Source organism: Hermetia illucens, chromosome 4 (assembly GCF_905115235.1).
Source record: "Hermetia illucens chromosome 4, iHerIll2.2.curated.20191125, whole genome shotgun sequence".
Lineage (NCBI taxonomy): Eukaryota > Metazoa > Arthropoda > Insecta > Diptera > Stratiomyidae > Hermetia > Hermetia illucens.
In genome coordinates, this window is record NC_051852.1 from 139931542 (window position 1) to 139954302 (window position 22761).

The 22761-nt window shown below is 39.3% G+C and overlaps 3 protein-coding genes across 3 annotated transcripts; 1 reads left to right on the plus strand and 2 right to left on the minus strand.

Annotated features, from left to right (window-relative positions):
- Position 1: 1 nt before the first annotated feature.
- Positions 2–20864, plus strand: LOC119654461. Its single transcript, XM_038059875.1, has 3 exons — positions 2–193; positions 258–410; positions 19878–20864. Exons 2-3 carry the CDS (start codon positions 396–398, stop codon positions 20709–20711), a joined length of 849 nt encoding a protein of 282 aa, XP_037915803.1. The 5' UTR covers positions 2–193; positions 258–395; the 3' UTR covers positions 20712–20864.
- LOC119654463 lies at positions 8091–10307 on the minus strand. The gene is made up of 5 exons (XM_038059877.1): positions 10084–10307; positions 9867–10025; positions 9097–9261; positions 8855–9025; positions 8091–8801 (listed from the first exon to the last, which is right to left on the minus strand). The coding sequence occupies exons 1-5, from the start codon at positions 10118–10120 to the stop codon at positions 8770–8772; spliced, it is 564 nt and encodes a 187-aa protein (XP_037915805.1). The 5' UTR covers positions 10121–10307; the 3' UTR covers positions 8091–8769.
- LOC119654462 lies at positions 14870–16197 on the minus strand. Its single transcript, XM_038059876.1, has 5 exons — positions 15903–16197; positions 15678–15836; positions 15310–15474; positions 15057–15227; positions 14870–14993 (listed from the first exon to the last, which is right to left on the minus strand). Exons 1-5 carry the CDS (start codon positions 15937–15939, stop codon positions 14962–14964), a joined length of 564 nt encoding a protein of 187 aa, XP_037915804.1. The 5' UTR covers positions 15940–16197; the 3' UTR covers positions 14870–14961.
- Positions 20865–22761: the final 1897 nt, after the last annotated feature.

Consider the following 22761-nt stretch of genomic DNA (forward strand, 5'->3'; position numbering starts at 1 on the left):
AATATTCACGTAGCGAATGGTTATTAAGATGCGCAGCATATTTGCAAAGAAAAGCTGTTTATTGATTGTGAATAGAAAGCGAGGGGAACTGTCGTGTCTGAGACTTCAGTTTTGTAAATATTTTTGTTTGCTCGTGGACTTTTGAGTCGATTCCCGAAAAAGTGGTTGTCTATCGCGAGAAATGACTTTAACTGTAAGGCATCAGTGGTTATGTGATTAGCGGGAAATTGTGAGTGCTGACATTAATCTTTTTACAGATTATAGGAAGTGTTTACCTACATGGCGGAATGTTAACCTCTAGAGGCTCCGGTATTACTTCGAATTCAGGTAGAGTTTGATGCGAATATACTGACGGATTTATTCATTTATGGAGCAGCCCCGACCATATTCTCCAAATGGATCGAAATCAGGTAATGATAAAAAGCGGATTGTTTGTAGGAACATATGAAAAATCATTTACGTTTAGATCCCGTTTGTGTAATTGAAGGTTAGGTATGTTTTGGTGGGAAGATGCTCAATATTAGCAAATTATCTGGAAAAAAAGGATTTAATAATCGCAGTTCAGCTCGATACCTTGTAAGAATATTAACAGCTGCTTTAACGGACGGAACATAGTGTGGTTTACAAGGTCATGTTATTTGCTCTAGTAGTTTTACTACACTCCGTCGATCTGCTTACTCTCTAAGGACAATTATCCTTTAGCCGGCTATGTACAGAAATGCTGACTATATATTAGCTAAAAGGACGAAAGGAATCCAAAGGAAAAAATTACCGGCAAGGCCGAAGTTGGTGTTCCCTCTCAAAACCCTCAGATATAAACGGTCAAATAATTCTTCGATACCATTCTTTGCTGTACGATTTTATCCTCAAAATAGGATTCGAGTTTCGGCTATTGCCTTTTCATTTGATTTCTTTCTAGCGAGCAGACCTCAAGAGGCCTAGGAACAGGAAAAATATGCTGGGTACTAGATCTAGAGAATACGGCGAATGCGGAAGCAATTCAAAGCCAAATTCAAGTAATTTTTCCATCATTTTCATTGCACGGTGCATTGTCTTGATGAAACAGCACTTCCTTCTTCTTCAAATGTTTTCCGCGATTTTAACCTTCAAACGCTCCAGTACTGCTATGTAATAATCGCTGTTGATGTTGATGGTTTTCCCCTTTTCAAGATAGTCGATGAATATTATACCAAGTGCATCCTAAATTATGGATGCCATAGCCTTTTCATCCAACAGGACTGCACTCAATCTACTCAGATGATGATCGTTTTAGATCTGTTGTGAAATAATGGAACCATGTTTTATCCATTATCACATATGGACGCATAAATTCGAGTTTTTCTAATGGAGGAAGAGCTTCAAACACTACGCGTTCCTTTGATATCTTTAGAGCTTCAGCTATCTCGATCAAGTTCACTTTGCAGTCACCCAAAATTATTTTGTGGGCTTTTTTGATGTTTTCGTGGGTAACAACCTATTTGGGGTATTCATCGTATGCATCGTCCTCGGTGCTCATTTCGCCTCGTTTAAATTTAACAAACCACTTCCTAACGGTTGGTTTTCCTAATGCAAAGTCCGAATAATTTTTATCAATCCAAGGATTAATTTCAACAGTATTTTTTTCGCCAAAAATCTTTATTAACACACGAAATTCCTTTTTATCCATTTTCTTCAAACTAACAAAACTTATAGTCCAACATCACCATCACCAACGGCGCAACAACCGGTATCCGATCTAGGCCTCCTTTAGTAAGGAACCCCGGTTTTGCACCGAGGTCCACCAATTCGATATCCCTAAAAACTATCTGACGTCCTGACCTACTCCATCTCAGGCAGCGTCTGCCTCGTCTTCTTTTTCTACCATAGATATTGCCCTTATAGACTTTCCGGGCTGGATCATTCTCATCCATACGGATTAGGTGACCTGCCCACCGCAATCTGTTGACCATTGTCTTGTACCGTAAGACCTTTGACCCTTTGGTGAGACGTTTCGAGCGGAACAGTTTTTCTAAGCTGAAATAGGCTCTGTTGGCTGACAATAACCGTGCGCGGATTTCATCATCGTAGCTGTTATCGGTTGTGATTTTCGACCCTAGATAGGAGAAATTATCATATCACCGGTCTCAAAGTTGTATTCTCCTATCTTTATTCTTCCCGTTTGGCCAGTGCGGTTTGATGTTGTTGGTTGGTTGGTTTTCGGTGCTAACATTGCCACCATATACTTTGTCTTGCCTACATTGATGTGCAGCCCAAGATCTCGCGCCGCCTGCTCGATCTGGATAAAGGCAGTTTGTACGTCTCGGATGGTTTTTCCCATGATGTGGACGTTTGGAGGATCTTCCCCCTGGCATTTACCTTAGCATCACGGATCACTTTCTCGAAGGCCAGGTTAAAGAAGACGCATGATAGGGCATCTCCTTGTCGTAGACCGTTGTTGATGTCGAATGGTTTTGAGAGTGATCCTGCTGCTTTTATATGGCCTCGCACATTGGTGAGGGTCAGCCTAGTCAGTCTTATCAATTTCCTAAGGGATACCGAATTCTCTCATGGCCGTGTACAGTTTTACCCTGGCTATGCTATCATAGGCGGCTTTAAAGTCGATGAATAAATAGATGGTGCAACTGGTGTCCATATTTCAACAGTTTTTCCATCGCTTGCCGCAGAGAGAAAATCTGATCTGTTGTTGATTTGCTTGGAGTGAAACCTCTTTGGTATGGGCCAATGATGTTCTGGGCGTATGAGTCTATCCGGCCTAGCAAGATAGCGGAGAATATCTTATAGATGCTACCCAGCAACGTGATACCTCTATAATTGCTGCACTGTGTGATATCTCCCTTTTTATGTATGAGACAGATAATGCCTCGTTGCCAATCGTCAGGCATTGATTCGCTGTCCCACACTTTGAGCACAAGTTAATGAACCACTTGGTGTAACTGGTCGCCTCCATATTTAAATAATTCGGGTGTAATTCCATTGGTTCCTGGCGACTTATAATTTTTAAGCCAATGAATTCCACGGACTGTTTCTCCTATACTTGGTGGTGGTAGTATTTGTCCGTCGTCTTCAGTTGGCGGGACCTCTAACTCACCGGTGTTCAGTAGCTCATCAAAGGTGTAAACCCATCGCTCCAATATGCCAATTCTGTCGGAAATCAGATTTCCCTCTTTGTCTCGGCAGGATGAGTACGGAGGTTTATAAGGTTTCATTCTGCTGACTTGTTAGTAAAATTTCCGTGCTTGGTGCGGTTGCTCTTTGTACTTTTTGAGTTTACAGACCTGTTGGTTCTCCCAGGCTTCCTTTTTCCGTCTGTGAAGTTGCTTCTCCGCTCGACCTAGTTCGTGATAAGTCTTTGCGCGTTCCCGCGTTCTTTGAAAATGCAACATTATTAAGTATGCGGCATTCTTCCGTTCCGTTGCTAACTTACATTCGCAATTACAATGATAACGCCCTTCAGGTGGTTGTGAAGATCATTTGTTGATGTTTCATCCCTAGAACATCTGTTAGCTGCGGTTATTGTGGCATCCATTTCCGTTTTATAGGTGTTACGCAGGACTATGTTGTGAATGGCTTCACTATTCAGTCCCGGCTGATTGTCAGAGGGGATTGTAGGCAAGGTTGTAATTCGAGCCCGGAGCACTAGGCCAACGAGATAGTGATCCGGGTCTATACTGGCCCCCTTATATGTTCTGACATTCATCAAAGTTGAGAGGTAAGGGTTATCAACTCTATCCAACCGCTTGGAGGACCAGTTGATACAATTTGTCCCGTTTTTAGGCATCCGACAGCTGTCAAATTTGTAAACGTGTCTTCTGAAGGTTAGGGTTAGCTAAAAATCATATGGATTTAATACTAGTTCAGCCCATCTGGTAGAGTGAAACTCATCCTCCAATGCAAGTAAATCTTGTTCATCTATATATGGATTAAAAAAAGAAGCAAATTCGAACCAGGCAATGTTGTTAGAGAATGCTTGAATCTCTGCTGCAGACATTGTCCTTTCTTCTACAAGGTGAGCACGACTGAGAACTTGAATCAATTCTTAAATCTGACTACTGTTTCGCTAGGTAGATGGTAGCATGTCCATAGGTCGGTAGGTAGCAATGATTGGTAGCCTAATAGTATTGGTTGATACTGCAAGGACGGACCTTCACCTCAAGCTTCCCTGGGGAAGTTGCTGCTATGCTTACATTTGCCCTTTAATAAAATAAACAAAACTGGGCTTTCCCATCAACGCTTAAAGGAGAGAGCGCAATTTTCGATCGCCCCACATAATACCAATTCGCAAGAGAGATGAGCCTTTGCATCAGCTCCACCTTTGAAATCAGTCAAATCCGACTTGGAAATCGGACCATAGTAGGCAGAGAACGTTCGTCAAGAAAAGTCTTGAATTTTCGCTGTGTACATTTCGCAATGAAACAAAAATTATCGTAACCCTCGTTGCCTTCGGTACGACTCTAGGTGACGGCAGAGCATACCTGTTCCCTGGTCCGGGGAAGCCGTTGGTAATTACGATGTGACCATAAACCATGCCTGATCATCATTGATTGTAAAGACGGTTGAGTTTGCCTAAACTACCATTAGCATTGAACCATATTTGCTCAAGCCAATGCTGACAGGGTCCATCGTTAGTTCGAACAATAAATCTGCCTTGCTGGCGACTCTGTCTTAAGAACTACGGGGAAGTCATCAACATAAAATGAGGAGAGGATAAGGACTCACGTTTGGCTTGGTTACTCCTGTACTCCGTATTGTCTAGAGCACACCGCTGAAATGCGCGAACTACCTTATACAGATTCAAATCCATGTCATAAATGGTAGACGTTAGTTAGTAAATTCGAAAGAGGTGTCCCGGATGCTCTCGTTAAATGATGTGCTGGCAACTGAGCTACTTAGCTGTCATAAAAATTTGCAAGACACCTGAACGTCTCCTTATAATATCACTAGGTATTGCTTGAAACGGAGAATGATGTGCAACAGATGGAATTGCGTGCAAATCTCTACAACACAATATCGTAAATAAGTAATCAGAACCTTCATTTTGAAGAGGACCCTAAAGCCTCACATTCCCATGATGCTACATGCTTTCTAGATCACCTAGGTTAGGAACATCTGTTCAGAATGGAACTGAAATCTTTATTGTGGAAATGCGTGCCCTCGTAGACACGAGCTTATTGATGTAAGTCTCACATCTATATATGTGTTTTTTTTCTCCTTTATAAAGTATACACCCTCCACACAATTTCTTTTTGGAATTGTTATTGTTTTCCTATTTCGGTTTCAATAGGGCTTTGTTTCAGTTTCATTATCATCACCTTTGATACTATGCAAGCGATAAACCTACAGCAGCGAAACAGCAAAGAGGCGAACCCAACCATTCATCGAGAAGTTAATATACAACCATCGCGACCGACGCTGGTGCTATAGAGCCAGGGCCAAAAACAATCCAACCAAATCAAAGGGCTAGCGATGTGTTTTCACTAAGGAAAATATCGATGCATGCAGGTTATATCCGCTAATTTAATTCCTTTTAGAGAATGCTCTTGGGACTCGAACCGCACTGTCCTGACCACTGAAGTGGTCGACAAGAGAACACTTGCATTCGTCTCAAGGGTTTACCTAGTACGCAGCAAGGACTGTGCTATGCCAAAAAAGCGAAGAGTTTGTGCTAGTTCATATCTCGATTAACTCGGTTTAAGTTCCTCGCAGCGGGACCTTTGAGCCAATCAAAGAGTCAAAAAGAACTGTCGCCTCCTAATGTTAATGCTACTCATACTGGTGGATACAAGCCTTTACCGCAACTCAGGAGTACGGCACACGAGTTGTATAGCGCAAATTTACGCTTGAGGCCACAAGGAATTCTGCCTCCGATGTGGGCATAATAATCATCACCATCATGAAACTTACATAAGGGTGCCAACCGCACTGGGTCGAGAACATACACCCCAGGAATTCTCCTGTAAGCTTTGCTCTCAAAGGGCCATCGCGATTCTCACGGTGCCAGATAACCTCCAGAGAAACTTCGTGGCAAGCACTAATTCAGATGAGCCCCTTGCAGACTTGAGATTAGCCCCTTTCTCGAGTATTTGGGGATAGCAGGAGTAGCAATAGAAGAAGTAATATCCCGATGCAAGCCATCATAGGGAAAGAACGAATCTTCTGTACTGCATCGCTCGGGATATAAAACCTCGCACGCCTACCATGTGCGGTGATATGCACTTCGAGTAATCGTTGTGCACATGTTTTTATATTTCTATGTACTTCATGCATATTGATAGAATGGTTTTTTTATTAATATCAAAGATTGATATCTGGGCTTTTCATACATTTGCAAAATGGACAATAATGAATTTTTGCCGATTCTAGTAAATAGAAAAATTGTATAAGAGTCGAGTCGAGGATAAAGAGAGTACCTTTCTTAGTGTGAAGCTAGACACGCTTCAAGCGTATTTTAATCATTAAGTTTAAAATTAGAGCTCTACTGGCTTCATTCCTATTAATTAGGAAAAGCCCCGAACCGAGGGTTATTATTACATTTTGGTTCGATGGACCTCTTATGCTTTAATTAGCCGGACTTATAGTTATATTTCGTCCATTATTACAAAAAACTACGAAAGTGAACTTCTAAGTGTTTTCACTAAACATTGTCGTGGTGTCTGTCAAGGCATAAAGAGACTTTCGTTTTAAAAGTATAACTAGTGATTTATTGATCTAAGTACTGTAAGCATTCCGTTCAGCATGAGCGCCACTATGGGTTCCAACTGGGAGAAGACGGGTAGCCGGCTAGGGCGATCCCCAAATAGGAGTCGGGCAATCTTCTAGGTAAACTACAGTTTTATTAACTTCGAAATCAGGGCCGATGCCTATGCGGTCAATGACTACAACTCTCGAAGAGGCGACGGACGGACTTCGTCCAAGATCGATGATCAGCTTGACTTAGTGCCAAGCTTGACACCCCATATTTGGACAGATCCCATTGGTAAGTGGCAAGAAGGAGTGGCGATCCAGAAGAGACCGAAAGTTGTGGCGGTTGCTGGAGCGGCTAATACTACATCTGCTCCGGGAAAACGGGTCGAGCCGAGAAGCCAAACAGAGCTAGACCTCAGCGAGCTGAAACAACGGCAGAGACAAAACATCGAGAGGGCCGATGAGATAATCACGCGGCAAGCACAAACATAGCTGTTGTCGAGGGCTCGGAGGAGCCGTAGGTGTCGCCACTGGATCCCGACGCTATCCGGGTATTAGACATGGCAATCAAAGGCATACCATAATACCCTTTTCTTTTTAATTAGTCTAACTGGACAGACATCAGCCATCAACTTACGCTCTGTTGCACTTCGGGAAATAGGTCTCAATTTGTATAGTTGCAGTATATAACAAATATGGTTGTTGGTTTGTTTCAATCTGGAGTTACTTGATCGTTTCGCTGTGATGGATTTATTTCGATTTTTGTGGTTATTGATGTACCATGGATTGACAAGCCGATGTGCGGGCACAATTGTGATGGGATTGATTGCGAAAGTTTCGGTCGATTTGGTCATAGTTGATTAATGTTTCGAGACAATTCTTTGGTGACGGTGAAGTGAATGTCGTAGATATGGTAAACTTCCCAGAGCAAGCTTGTAAGACTCCGAATCGCCTTAGGTCGAACATCGCAATATGACATCGCTCGTGGTATAAACTGAATTCTTCTGAGTGTAATTACGCGGTGTTTCCAGCGATTAATTATTTGAAATAATAAAAACCTTGTATTTTCGCTAGTGTTGATATTTTTATTTTTGTAAATACCGATATTTCGGGAACCACTTGTTCCCTTCATCAGTGCTAACAAGTTTTCCTCCATACGAAGTTTTTATTTCGACAGTTCAACGCTGGGTGGTTTTAATGACCTTAGGAGGTCGAAAGTTTTTCGTACTGATCTGACAAAGACATGCATTTAGAAGAGACGTAGGCATTGTAGGTTGTCCTTCAAAGGTGTGGTTTGATAAAGTAAGACAAATGTGACAATGAAAAATTAATGAAAGTTGAGCAGGTGTAGATCCTTTGATTCGATTTGGAAAATTTTTAGGTACATAAGTTCTTGACGATGATGAATATTCAATGGCCGGTATGAAAAGACTTCTAGATAATTAAATTGCCTTGAAGTACGCCCGTTTCAACTTTTTCCTTTCCGTATAGTAAAGAAATTCTATCTCGGATTTTTATAGGTACGTAATTATGTGAGGCTACTTTGAAAAATAAAAACTGTTGGTCTATATTCTTTGCTCTGCAAGAACTGTTCGTGATGCAGAATATAATGAGAAGCTAGCTAGTCCCAGGCGCTACATGTTGTTCTGTTTGTTTGTGTCTATTCTACATAAATGCGATATGATTTAAGTTGTAAAAATATGGGCTTGTTCAATTTATTTTTTTCTTCGACTAGGAAGGCACTTCGGGAATAGGTTATCAACTTTGCTGTTACCAACATCATATGTATCAGTTTGATCAGTTCATAATCATATTTTTGTGTTTTTCACTTTCTTGAGTTCCATCCCTTACATTTTCATCAACAAAAATATGGCCTGGAAAATCTAAAATCAGATTTGCCACAAAAAGATGCGCCGCCTGAAAATCCCCCTTATACAAGCTTCAATAATATTGAGACTGTTATACCAGAAGTAACTCATTTTCACTAGTCCTAAACACATGCCAATAATTTAGATTGAAGAAAAATATATATGGAATGTATTTTCTTTACTGAAGTCGTAGATTATTTTGATTTTTATTACTTTCATCTTAACAGTATATTATTGATGTTCTTCTCCAGTCTGGAAATTAGAAAATTGAAACACTTACTTTCAATATAGAAGAGAATACTTACTCCCATCCTTTCTACATTTTTTTTGATTTAAAGCCGAGATACTGTGGAAAAGTTGATATTTTATTCCATTGAAAGCACAAATCCTTTTAGGGATAGTATGAATCGATGAACAAACTGAGCTCGGCATATCTGGCAAACCGATGCAGTGTTCTAAGTTAACGATCCAATAAACTATTTAAAGAGGAAAAAAAATTTATTAATACAGTCAGAGAATAATCTAAATATGGGTGAAATTATTATACGTTTTCTAGATGTTTTCAAAAAGTTCAGGTATGCACAGTGATTTTTAAAAACTTGATATATTTTATCATCGGCTGTTGCGCAAATATAGTCGTCTTCCCTTGGGCATAGATACGGCGCATTAAATGCTTCTGGAGGACATTGTTCATAAGGGATAGGCACATAAACTGAAAAAGAAATGAATAACTCGTCTAAGTGTGATCTTATGGTCTTTCTAGCGATTAAATTATTTGTAATAAGAAGACGGTTTTTGTTTTTTCGCTAGTACAACAAGTGGTTCCCGAAATATCGGTATATGCAAATAAAATAAATTATACTAGCGAAAAAGAACTCCAAATTAATAACCTCATTTATGATTTAATAATATGCATATGGACATAATTTTGATATTGAATATAACAAAAGATTATATGTTTTAGCTATTCAAATTTTTTATTTTTATTGAACTTCCAAAAAGGGATTTTTGGCAAGGAAAATCGATTTCATTCGCCAATTTTTTCGATGAAAACGTCATGAGGATTATTGGACGATAATTTGTGCGATCAATTAGTAAGGTAATCTCACGACTTGGAGTACAGTTTGCTATTTTTTCATTATTTGGACCAAACAAATTCACGTTACTCCGGAATCACTGCACTTACTTTCGAAATAAATTTCCAACAAAAAAAGTTTTCTTTATACTAAACTTTATCGAATGTGATTATAATAAGTGCAAACCCCTGTAAAATTTCGGCTTAATTACATATTTATGTTATGCCTATCTTATACTTACCTTCTTTCGTTTCGCAGTAATGGGCCAACAGGGCACAACTACCGGTAAATAGTTTGTATTCTTCTCCACTTTTGGCACAAATTACTTCACCATCATCACGGCATTGTTGACGATGGCAATTCCACGGCACTGAGCAATTTTTTTTCCCAAATGAAAAGCCTCAAAAAAGTAATTTATTTAAAAGTATTCGCCCCAAATTTGAAATGTAAACACATACTTAAAAACATGACTAAATAAATGATTCGGCCCACCATATTGAACGAATTGTTGAAAAATGTTGAGCCTTTTATATACTGCTTTGCGATACATTTGTGGAAGTTACAGACTGAGATTATTTGAAATTGATAATGTACTTACCACAAAGCTAATAAACTTTAACAGACAATTCTGGTATAAGTTGCATTGAATAGGAGCATTTTAAACAAACTTTCTTGTTGACTTTGTTGAGTCAATTTACCCAAATATTTGTCTCTGCTAATTCATAGTTACATATTACGACTACATAACATTGATTCTAATTTTCGGTAGTATTAAATGAAAAATCATTACACTAGATTACCTCTTATATTTGGAATAAACCTCTCAGTTATAATATTTAACTTCTAACCTTTCTGCCCAAACTAGAACTTACTTCTCCTTGCACCATTCTTCTAAATTTTGCGTGTTTGCATTAGAGTTTAAATGAAAAGAAAAAAGAAACAAAAGTCGTATTTCTGGAATCAGGTTTTCCTTCCTTGCTTCCCTGAAGAAGAGAAAAAATGATTCTCTTAATTATACCCAAATAAAGAAACCTCTTCTTTTTTCCCGTAAAAGATTGGCTATTGAACTCACTCCGAAAATGGCAAATTAATCATAATGGATTGTAAGTAGGACAGTAACTTTATATATTCTAGCGTGAAATAACATTTATAGATTATATCGTGAGTATGGCTTCAATAACTCTGTTGGCCTCAATGACCCCCTATACCCTTCCCTTGATCACTGTGGAATTTCTCGAAATCAGCAGAAAGATTTTAAGAAATTTCTCAGCATAATAATGCGGCTAATAAGCAGACAATTTACCTAAAGTGTCCTGCACAGGGGATGGATTCCTCTAAAATGATTCATGGCTACTATTAGATTAGAGAATCATATTGTGATTTATATATAATATACATCATATACATTTAGAACAACAATTTTGCTGCTTTAATATTCATTGTTTTTGTTATTGTTTCAGTTCTATTATCATCACACTTAACGGGGTGCAAGTGATGAGTAGAGAAGCCACGTTGTCATTCAGATTATCCATCATGGTAACAATGTCACCTTTAAGAAGTCTTTACTCAGCTACGTAGAATTCTTAATAGAAAAATCCTCTTGGTGTGTAGCACTGTACAACTGCGATCCTCGTTAATCTGGATAGGAACCTCACAGTCAGAATTCTCTCTCCTGTAACGAAAGCATGTCTTGCGGTAGCTGTCATCGTCAGTCTAACTATGGATTCACAGCTGATACCGCTAAGCAGAGTACTGAAAGAGAAAGAAGAGTACTCTCTACAATCTCATTATCTAATTCAAGCTGAAAAAAGTAAGCATTTGAATACCCTCGTGTTGACGGCCAAAACCCTTAGCTGCCAAGTTCGTACCTGATGTAATCTTTCATGATAATATATGGTTGCCATTTGCCCCTTTTTGGGGTATAGTTCGTCAACCACACGTACGCGCTATCGTTCTGGGTTACCTGAAATGCGTTTCAGCTTCTTCCACGATTTCCTGAGATGCCGGCATTTCTTCTCTACTGTTCTGCGCCAAGTACTCTTGGGACGACCCACTCGTCGGCCATCTTGGGAGAGTCGATTCCACTACCTGGCGTGACATTTCAAAAATTAATCGTTCACTGTGTTCGATGGTCAACAGTCTTAGGAGCAAACTTCGTACCTGATTAAGGCGTGATCAATATTGTGGTAGCGTGTTAGCTTCGGAATTTGCAAGCTGCTAACCCACGAATTACTATTCCTTAGTCATCTTTCATGACAACCAGGGAATATTTTGAGTGAATTCGAATTCTCGGCTAAAAGGGGAAAAGTACCAATGAAATGGTCAACAGTAACGGGAGCAACACAAAGGTGCACCCAAATATTTATAGCATAGCCGGTACTTGATGCTGGGGTAATGAGGTCAAGATGCTGACGTTTAGCCAACTCGGATAGTGATTCGTCAAAGGAGGCTGAGTAAAAAAATCCAGTGTTATGGTTTGCGCTTTATATTTTTTGCTAGAATCCGAAATTAGTCTTCAGTAGAAATTAATAACAGATACCGTATTTCGGAATCAATTTTCCCTTCCTCCGTGGGACAAAACATTGAGGAAAGGAACAGCCAATTCCCGAAATACGGTATTTAGTCAATAAGGATAATAGACTTTCCACGTTATAAAATGACTATATGTTTTTTTAACGCCGAACTACAACTACTATTGACCTGCCCAATTATCATATCCGTTAAAAAAACCGATGCGGAAGGCTCATTTACATTAACATTATAATTATATAATGGTTTGAAAACTGAATTCTTACAAGACAGAAAAGAAAACGCGGTGATTGGCATGTGACGTTATCGAGCGACCAATTTGAATCTTATCTACTTGACAGTATCCGATTTAGTGTTTGTTACTTATTACTTTTCAAATAATCAGTTTTTAACAGGAAAGTGGAAAATTGATGCATTAATGGATAATCCTTTAATTTACGTTTCGGTAGTAATGGTAACAAGCTATATAGCAAATTGTGACATCTTTAACTGGGCTTGATTTGAATTGAAAAAATTCTAACGCAATCGTATATAATCAATTAAGATTGGAGTTATAGTTTAAAAAATTTAAACTCACATTGAAGTGATTCTCACAATTCAAATTTGATTCCAAAGAAACTGGATTCTGTCCGACGATGGTGATCCACTTCTTCCGAAAATCTCCTTTTGGAACAGCCAAAAAAGCTTTCTCCTGGGTTTTTGTGGAGTTATTTGTGCAGCAAAGCAAGAAACAATATTCCATCGACATCCTTGGCATTTCAAGCGGGAAATTAATTTTGACAGTTTTATATTTTTATGAATAACTGCCAGTTGCCAGGGTATTGAATTTTCTTGGCTCGAGTTGTGACGTCACAAACCATAGCGCAGGCTTTCCAATCTGTTTGAATTTGGTTGAAAAATGGTCTTTAAGAGTTTTATTAGATGGTACCATAGAAATGACTTCCGCCATTAATGAAAATAAGACGGGGAGTCTATTGCTGCCAACAAAGGTTTTTGTGTAAAACAATACCTTATTAAAATCGGTTTACTATTTGTCTCTCCGTTTGTTTTTCACACGTATTTTTATTGCGGTCGACACCAAACTTGCTGGAAAAATGGGAACTGTGGACGCTAACGCACACAGTGAGTTACATTATTCTACGTCGTATTTAAGAGGGGTCCCCATACATGCAAAAGGGATGTGCAAATTTTTTTTCACCAAATAAATTCATGTGGGGTATCAAAAGAAAGGTCTCGGTTATTGTTTTCTGAACTCGGTGTTAGTTTTGACATTCCGACTTGTTTCTTCTTATAGATACAATGTGAATATTGAAATGTCATGTACTACAGGAACTTAGTGTAAGACGGTTTAATAGTTGAAACCTCCTATATCATTCTAACTTTCATGCAATAATGCTAGAGTAAATTCGGATCTGAATACTCTCATCGGAGCTAGAAATTCTACATGAACTCGAGTGAAAATCCAACCAACATTGCAGGAGTTGATGATGTCCAGAAATTGCCTATGTTTATCCCAACAGTAAATAAATTTAGAACTTCTAATTTGCATATACTTCATGCAAATCCCCCCGGTTGTTTGTATCATATAATTAATATTTCTATTCAGATAAGGTAATCCATTGTACACAATTTTGGGGGTTTTCTTCCGAAGTGTACTTTCCCATAAGTTTACTTGTGCAGTTAAATAATTTTGTATCTTCGCATCCGATGGTCCTCAGCCGCAATAAATTCCTTTGATAGTATCTTGTCAATTTGAACACTGTGTACCGGATATCGATCTAGCTCGAAGTTGAAGTGATCTGTGAAATTGTAATATGCTCATCTTCAACATGGTAACTGACTCTGGCGACTGAGAATCCTAAAAGCCTAGCTTGAGCAAAAATGTGGGCCCGGGGTGAAAATTATGCGACGCCCTCCGTGATATTTCTTTTTGCGATAGAAATTTCTACTCCTGGCCCCGAGAAAAATCCAGGCTCAGGGAGATCTACCCCCTCTCATCATATATTGTAAGGAAAATACCAGCCTCAGAACTTAAGAAACTTGATTTAATATAGATTTTTAAGTAGAGTTCGGTTCGATATTCGCACTTTTGAGGAAAATAAGTTTATCCGATAATATTGAAGGATTTCAATTTCGTGGTATGTATTGTTTGAGAAATTTACGCAAAAATAATTTTTTATAACTTTCCGTCTTCGCGTTTTAGTTCAATATAATTCTTCGTGAAGAACACAGCGCCTAGGTCAGATACCAATGACTTAATTGTGTAGAATTCTTGAAAACAGTCGATAATATTATACTTTAAGGGAAAGGAATGACTTCCGGATAGCTGAGTGGTTAGAGCACAATACTATCGTACGGAAGGTTGCTGTTCAAATCTCACTGGTGGCAGTGGGATTTGTATCATGATTTGTCGTTGGATACTAGTTAACTCAGCTGTGAATGAGTACCTGAGTCAAATTAGGGTAATAATCTCTGGCGAGCGCAAGTGAAGTGCTCTAACACACTTCAAGGCCCTGATCCAATATGGATTGTTGCGCCAAGGGTTATTATTATTATTATTATTAATGACTTCGTTGCTGACTGTACTATACAATTAAACCTAATTACTCTGTTAGATCTGCCGAGGGTCGCTCTGGGATTTATAGCATGAATAGCATGAACGTAACTTCAATTTTTTTTCGGGCAGATTACATATTAAAATATTCAAATAACTTATTGATTAAAATCAATGAGAAATATAATTTTTATTTGTAATAAGAATAATAACAAATCTTCTCATTTTCTGGATTTTCTTTGATTGACACTCTTTAGCAATAGATGAGGGACACTCTTTGCCAACCTAAGAATAAAAAGTAGGAAAATCAGAGGTGCTTACAAAATATATGTATTAACTTCAACTTACGTTCGTTGTTGAAACATTTCTCTTGATTTAAAGCCGACACGCTAGGGAAAAGTGTATATATGGTTCCATCGAAAGCGCAAACTTCTCCCCCCGTGGCTGTGAGAGAGGAACAAATTCCACTCGGCATATCCGGTAAACCAATACAATGATCCAACGTTACAGTCCAATAAACTGTTTTTCAATAATTTGAATTTGAAATTGGTTATATTTCAGTATAGGGAGTGCATAAAAATTAGAATATGACGGAAATTACCTCTTCGTAAGACCATCAAAAAATTGTTGTACTCGCAATAATTTTTGAAGACCCGATATGTTTGATTATCTGCTGTTGCACAAACATAATCCTCTTGCTCTGGACACGATCGTGGGACGTTAAATGCTTGCGGTGGGCATTGATCATAAGGTATGATCGTATATTCTATGATAATTGGTGGTGGATAGAATGGTAACTTAGAAAAGTATAATTTTAAAAACAGAAAGTTATGTCTATAATATGTAGCTAGCAAGTTATTTAGACTCATTAACAATGAGCTGTTAACTCCCAACCATTATCAATTATAGTGTCATAAAATTCACTTTATATATGAATGTGTACTCTATTATTCATATAGTTATACTCACGTTCTCCTGTGTCACAGTAATGCGCCAATACTGCACAACTGCCAGTAAATAACTTATAGTTATCTTCTAGTTTACCACAAATAACTTCACCGTCATCACGACATTGCTGACGTCCACAATTTAATGAGGGAGGATTGTAACTCTTTGCAAAAGTGGCCCCTTAAAAGAAAATAAGTTATTCAGTTTGTATTAGCCAAATCTACAGATGAACTATTGTATGTATACCCAAAAGGAAGCCAAAATAAACGATCCTGACTAACATATTTAATTAACGACGAATACCAAGTCAAGGCTGTCAGCTTGGACTTATATATACTTCTGTTGCGGAACTGCGACTGTCGTGTATTAGTTGAAATTAAACAAGAATGCTCACATTCGAAAACCAACTGTGAGATTATTTGCACTCAATTTTAGCCAGTTGTTTGGCGTATAATGGGTTATTTGTTCGATGAAAAATATATGTTGAAGACAAATATACTCAAGAAAATTGATGATAACTTAAACAAAATATGGAATATTAGGCGATGACAGCTTTACGGTTTCTTACCAGGGCAGAGGCAAAACGTCAGATGCTGCCTCACCTCTGCCCTGGGAGCAGCGTGACCGAAGCGGCTCGCAAATGGTAATTGCTCCTTTATATAATTCGCAGAACACAATATGACTACGAATTATATTGAGCTCAAATCCGGCCATACTAGTAACCAAAGCTTGGTCAGAGCTGAAAATACTTTTTTTGAGAATTGCGGGGTCCTAAAAGGGGCCCGGGGACCAAAAGAAGAGGGAGTAAGTTGCTCCCCATTTGGTCCGGTCCGGCATCAAGTTGATGCGGACTTAGGACCCCGCAATTCTCAAAAAAATAGAATATGAAAGTTGTTGTAGGTTTTTGGGATGTGTCCACGCTCCTCGATAAACGTATAGAGTGCCCTCAGAATGCTCGCTTTCTCCTAATTGAGTGATAATTTCAGCGATATGGGTTGGGCATTCTAATTGAAGTAAGATGTGGAGAGTCCTCTTCTCCCTCTTGTGCTATTGCACTTCTTAAGCATGCATGCATGTGCTCGCAGAGGCGGAAATTCTCGGTTCCCTAAGTTCAACATGATGAACGTAACAAATTGAATGACGATGCGAGTGTGGCGAACGTGATGCCCTAATGCTAGATAGATACTATACACAAAGTACCTAGTAGTGCTGTGTTGGGTAGATAAAAGAATTTCATTTGCGTTTATCAAGAAATCAGTATCTGCCGCAATAAGAATGATTTCAGTACAATACTCTTATATGGCATCGCGAAAGCTAGCATGTGATTATCAATTTTTCGGGGGCCTTGTGCAGGATATTAATGCTAAGCTTCTCATCCACCACCATCCAGTGTCCGGATGGCTCAAGTGGTTAGAGCGCTGGGCTGTCGTAGCGGAAGGTCGCGGTTCAAATCTCGCTGGGGGCAGAGGAATTTGTTATCGTGATTGGATGTCGGACACCAGTCGACTCAGCTGTGAATGAGTACCTGAGTCAAATCAGGGTAATAATCTCGGGCGAGCGCAATGTTGACCACATTGCCTCCCACAGTGTACTGTGGTGTACCGTTACGGTCTTGAATGAAGTGCTCTAACACACTTCAAGGCCTTGATCCAATATGGATTGTTGCGCCAACGATTATTATTATTATTATTCTCATCCAACAATTTCTCCTCATTGATCACCTTAACATGCGGAGACGTATTGCTCCTGCAAACAGAAATTAAACCATCTCCGCCATCAACGCAATCAAGCAGATCAAACGCTGGCCCTAAAGATTCCCCGGCGGAACTGTTCTTTGCAGGCCCTGCAGTGCTTTCATTTATCTAAAAATCCTGGGGATGAATGGAAGAAAGGCCTCTGTTTTGAGCGTGACAATTGAAGTGTATTGGTTTGTTCCCTGTAGTTGCAAAATAATAGCTAAAATAATCCTGAAACTGATGAAAAACCCCTTTAAAACCTGATCGGCAAGAATTTGGCTGATTTTTGCTTTAGACCCTTGCCTTGCACCAACCACAATCATACTCTCTGGATTAATGAGAGATAGTGTGTGGCATTGAGATCCTCACCCCATTTGCTTCCAAATGTCGGAAAGCGGATTACGTCGCGATCAGCAGTAGATTTAGGAGTGTTGTGTGTATAGCAAAAGACGCGCTGACATTAGCTTCGAAAGACATCATTTGATAGACCTTTCTTTTTGTTCTCGTGTCGCGGCTGTGCCTGCTCATCGAAGCGCAAAGCCCGAAACTTTTACATGAGCCATTTCCTTAATCCGATCGTCGTTCAGCAGTGAAAAATTTTTCTTGCTGCGCGACCTACAAAAGCAAACAGAAGGGACCCGCTTGCCATGCAATGAAATCCATTGTTCCAGAGTAACCGACGAGTGAGTCGCTCTAGAGCTAAGCAATAGTGCAAGCTTCTCGGAAAGTTTCGGGAATCGAATGCGAGAAACTGATATTTACAATTTTCTCACATATGGTGCAACCCCATATCGATCGCGAATATCCTCATTCCGGATGTGTTCGACGTATGTTACACCACTAGTCCAACGCAACATATTCGTCTCCATTACTGCGAGACGCCGTTCATTGTCTTTTATAGTCGGTTAACACTCAGAACCATAGAGAGCGACAGGCCGGACAACATTGCGGTAAATTTTAGGTTTGAGACGTTCGTTGATATGTCGATCACAAAAAGTATCAGTTGTGGAACACTACTTCATTCAGGTTGTGCTAATGCGTAAAGCAATTTCACAACGTATATCTCCATTGGCTGATAGCATTGTCAAGAATGGATTCAAAAATCTTCATGGTATGGGACAGCAACCGGAAGTGGAAGATGAACAATTTCTTCTGTTGAAATCTGCTCGAAATATTTTTGCCATCTATCCATCGTAGCTTGTCGATCGGTAAGCAAAGTACCGTTCTTGTCATTAACGCATCTCGGTTGATGAACCGCTTGCCTGGCTTAATGATCCCAACGGTTGCATAGGCTGCTTTGTGAATCATGTTTTTAATTTGTTTCCACGATTTGTCTACATTCATAATGGTTGGTAATCGTGTTCTTCCTTTTTCTCACAAAATTGTCGTCATTTAATACGCGGCGGACCAATGCGTTCCTCACGCTATTTTATCGTTGGGTTAATTCGCAAGACAGCAATCAACGGCCGATGTTGAGATGCGATGATCTCATAGAGAACGGCTTTGCAGTCAGTGGCGGTGGTAAAATGTCGGCGACTTATGAGGAAATAGTTGAAATGCGTTTTACTGTTTCCATTATCAAATGTAAGAAAATGAGAATCGGTTGATGAACCATGTGTTCACAAGTATAAGCCCATGAGTGTGCGCAAATCGACTATCCGCTCGTCACATAGCATCTGTTGCAGCCTGCCTTTTCATTCACATGTCCATTAAGGTCACCCGCAATGACCATATAGTCATCACCAGGCATGTTATAGATCTTTGTATCGAGAAGTTGCCAGAAGGCATCTTTCTCGGCATCAGGTCGACCTGTCTGGGGTGCGTATGCAGTGAAGAAATGAATGGTGCGATATAATGGTAAGCTTCATCATCCGGTCATCAAATCGATCGACTTCTGTAATGATATCACGGAAACCGTTAGAGATAGCAATGCAAACACCATATTCAGTGTGTGGACTACCAAAATAGAGAAATTTATAGCCATTTTTGCCGGGTTCCCGTCGTCTGTCTCAGCTTTTGACACCAGACCATTGGATTTCTTATAGAGCGCAGACATCAATACGTCTTTTCCGAAGGACTCTTCTGAGTCATGCGAATGTTTAGTGTGCAGCACGTATTTATTTTGCTCGGACTAATTTACTTACGTCTTGACGCCGTTCATGCGACAAGAGCCCTTACCAATTTCTCGACAAGACCGGCGTCCGTTCTGCTGCATCAAGTGAGGTAAACGCTCTAGCATTTCGTCGAGGCTTAGGATCACAACACAATAATGTATTTTCTTGGTCGGCCTGTCCCTGATCTCAGCACTTTATTTTTGTTTTACTGAGGATAGCACAAAGTACATTGTCTCAAACCGCCCTCCATATAAATAACATGACGGAGTTTACTTCTTCCTTTACGAAAATTACGAATTTGCGAAAACTCTTCTTTTTCTAACTGGTTCATTTGATATTATTAACTAACCGGTTCTTATTCTTCTTTGCAGGAAGGTGCTGTGTGTCCCAAATGTGAACAACGGAACGAAACCTATCATTTGAAATTCATGTACATAAGTATGAATGAAATGGTATTGAAATGTGAAAGCTCCACGTGTCTCTTCCCATTCAAAAATTTCAAATATAAGGACGTTAGAGATGGTTCAATATCGACCCCGAAGTTTTTGAAAAAGGATTCTCCCCAATTCTTAGAACCAAGTCAAAATCAGAGCATAGGAAATCCACAAAGCAACTCCGGCGTCGAAGTATTTAACGACACATTTCCATCCGAGTTACTACTAAATGAAACCCTTGGAAACAAAGAATTATCGAAGACAGAAGCATGTCCTGAAATTGAATTTGACTTTTCTAAAATATTCAATACAAACGAAGAACATAACGGAAATTCGATTGATCTGAAAGGATTAGAGATTACAGAGGTTTCAAAAGGACCTGATGATATGAAACCAACTAAAGTAATTCAAGATCAACCGCCAACTTATGTTGGTCTCCCGAAGACAACTGAAGTGAAAAGGGAGTTCGGGAACGTGAAACAAATAAAGCAAGAGGAACCAATCAAAGAATTGAAATTCGAATATCACAATGCACAAACTACAACTAAAGACAATACTAAGGATGAGACGACAACTGCAACAATCTCCCGATACCTCGATTTCATAACAGCAAAACATAAAAAAACGAAAACGACGAAGAGCAAGACGGTAAAAGTTGAAAAGGAAATAAAAGTGACAAACATATTAAATGTGGATGAAAAGAAGACTGTAAAGCCGAGAGTATTGAATCGGCCGTTGGACATTCTAAGAACGATTCAAAGTTTGCAATAATGTATATACAACTCTTAGGTCTGTATCGAAATATGTTTAAGTTGTAAATAACGTATAAGTTTTAATTTTCCACAACACACATTGTTCGTGTGTGAATTTAGATATATAAATTATATGAAATAAATTATACAGAATTTCAGTTTTTCCTGGCAAGGATTTTTTTTAATTGTGCGGTGAATATGAATGCTCCTCGATACGGCTTATCTAGTTTACGACTCTTTGCCCGTTTTGCTCTCTTTGTTTGGACCTTGAATTCAACGAGTTATTCAAGAAATGTTTTCAGATGGAGGAATACATTCCGAAATCATCCATCGTAACTACAGACATCAGAGGACTCAAGCAACAAATATAGGATCACAGGAAGCAGCACTATCGGCAATTCCAAACAAGTCGGGAAACCGGAAGCTGGACGCTTCAGGTACGAAAGGTTTTGTGTATTTCTTAGTACGTAGCACGTATTAGGTTGTTGCAAATGAAATGTCGGATTTTTCAATGAAGTGAAGTTAGTTATGATTTTAATGTTTAAAACTGCCGCAAGGTGACTCTGGTGGTATGGGATAATTGAGTATAAATAGTCGTTCGTTCGATCAAGGAGTCATTTCAGTTTCAATCGTCATTGAAGTTCCAAGTAAAACTCAAAGAAAAAAGCATGGAAGGGAGTCAAAAACGTCTACTTTTTCTATATGAATTTAAACTTGTTCACAACGCAGCGGAGGCAACCAGAAACATTTGCAGAGCATTTGGAGCTGACGCAGCAAACGAACGAACGACACAGCGGTGGTTCGAAAAATTCCGATCAGGCGACATGACCCTCCAAAGTGAACCTCGTGGACACCCAGGACCATCGATCGACAACGACGAGTTGCGTTTGATAGTGGAATCTGATCCCCGATCATCGATTCGTGACATTGCAGAGAAAATAGGCGTACACTATTCGACAGTATCTCGGCACTTACAACAGTTTGGAAAGGTGAAGAAGCTTGATAAGTGGGTTCCGCATGAACTCAACGAGCAAAACATGGCGTTGCGAATGGAAATATCCAGTTCTCTACTCAACCGCAACAGGAACAATCCCTTTTTGCGCAGAATAGTGACATGCGATGAAAAGTGGATATTGTACGACAACCGTCGCAGATCAGCGCAATGGCTAGATGCCGATCAGCCTCCACAACACATGCCAAAACCGAGCCTTCACCCGAAGAAGGTAATGGTAACTGTTTGGTGGTCTGCATCTGGAATTATTCATTATTCGTTTTTGGAGCGTGGTGAAACAATTAATGCAGAGAAATATTGTGCCCAACTTGATGAAATGCACGAGAAATTACGTGTTCAGCGGCCTAGATTGGTCAACAGAGATGGAGTGATACTGCTCCATGATAACGCCCGACCTCATGTTTCCAGAATGACGGTCCAAAAATTAAATGAATTACGATATGAGACTCTTCCTCATCCACCATATTCACCCGACCTCTCGCCAACCGACTACCACTTTTTTAAGCATTTGGATCACTTTTTGGTGGGGAAACAATTCAGCAATGAAGTAGCTGTCAAAAGTGCCTTTGAAGAATTTCTTAGCTCTAGAAACCCAGACTTTTACGAAACTGGAATAAATGCCCTTGTATCTCGTTGGGAGAAGTGCATTGAAGCTGCTGGTTCTTATTTTGACTAATAAAATTAATTTTCATAAAAGTTATAGTTTTTTGAAATTTTACTCAAATATCCGACATTTCATTTGCAACAACCTAATAATATATCCATATATTATGTGAGAGGATCCACTTTCGGATGATATTGACATTCATAGTCTTCAATTTTCAAAGAAGCAACAAATTTGAGGTATTATAACTTTGTTAGTAATAGTGCAATTTCCACCAAACTTGGTAAGATCATGCTCTATATTATAGCCTATATCACTACAAAATTTCATGGTACTAGGATGAACTTAAGGGGGGTACCTAACCAATTACAAAAAATTGTAGGAATATACTATTATTAACTTTATTTAAACAGATATCGGCATGGAAGGTATTTCGGAGCCCAGGCACCATAT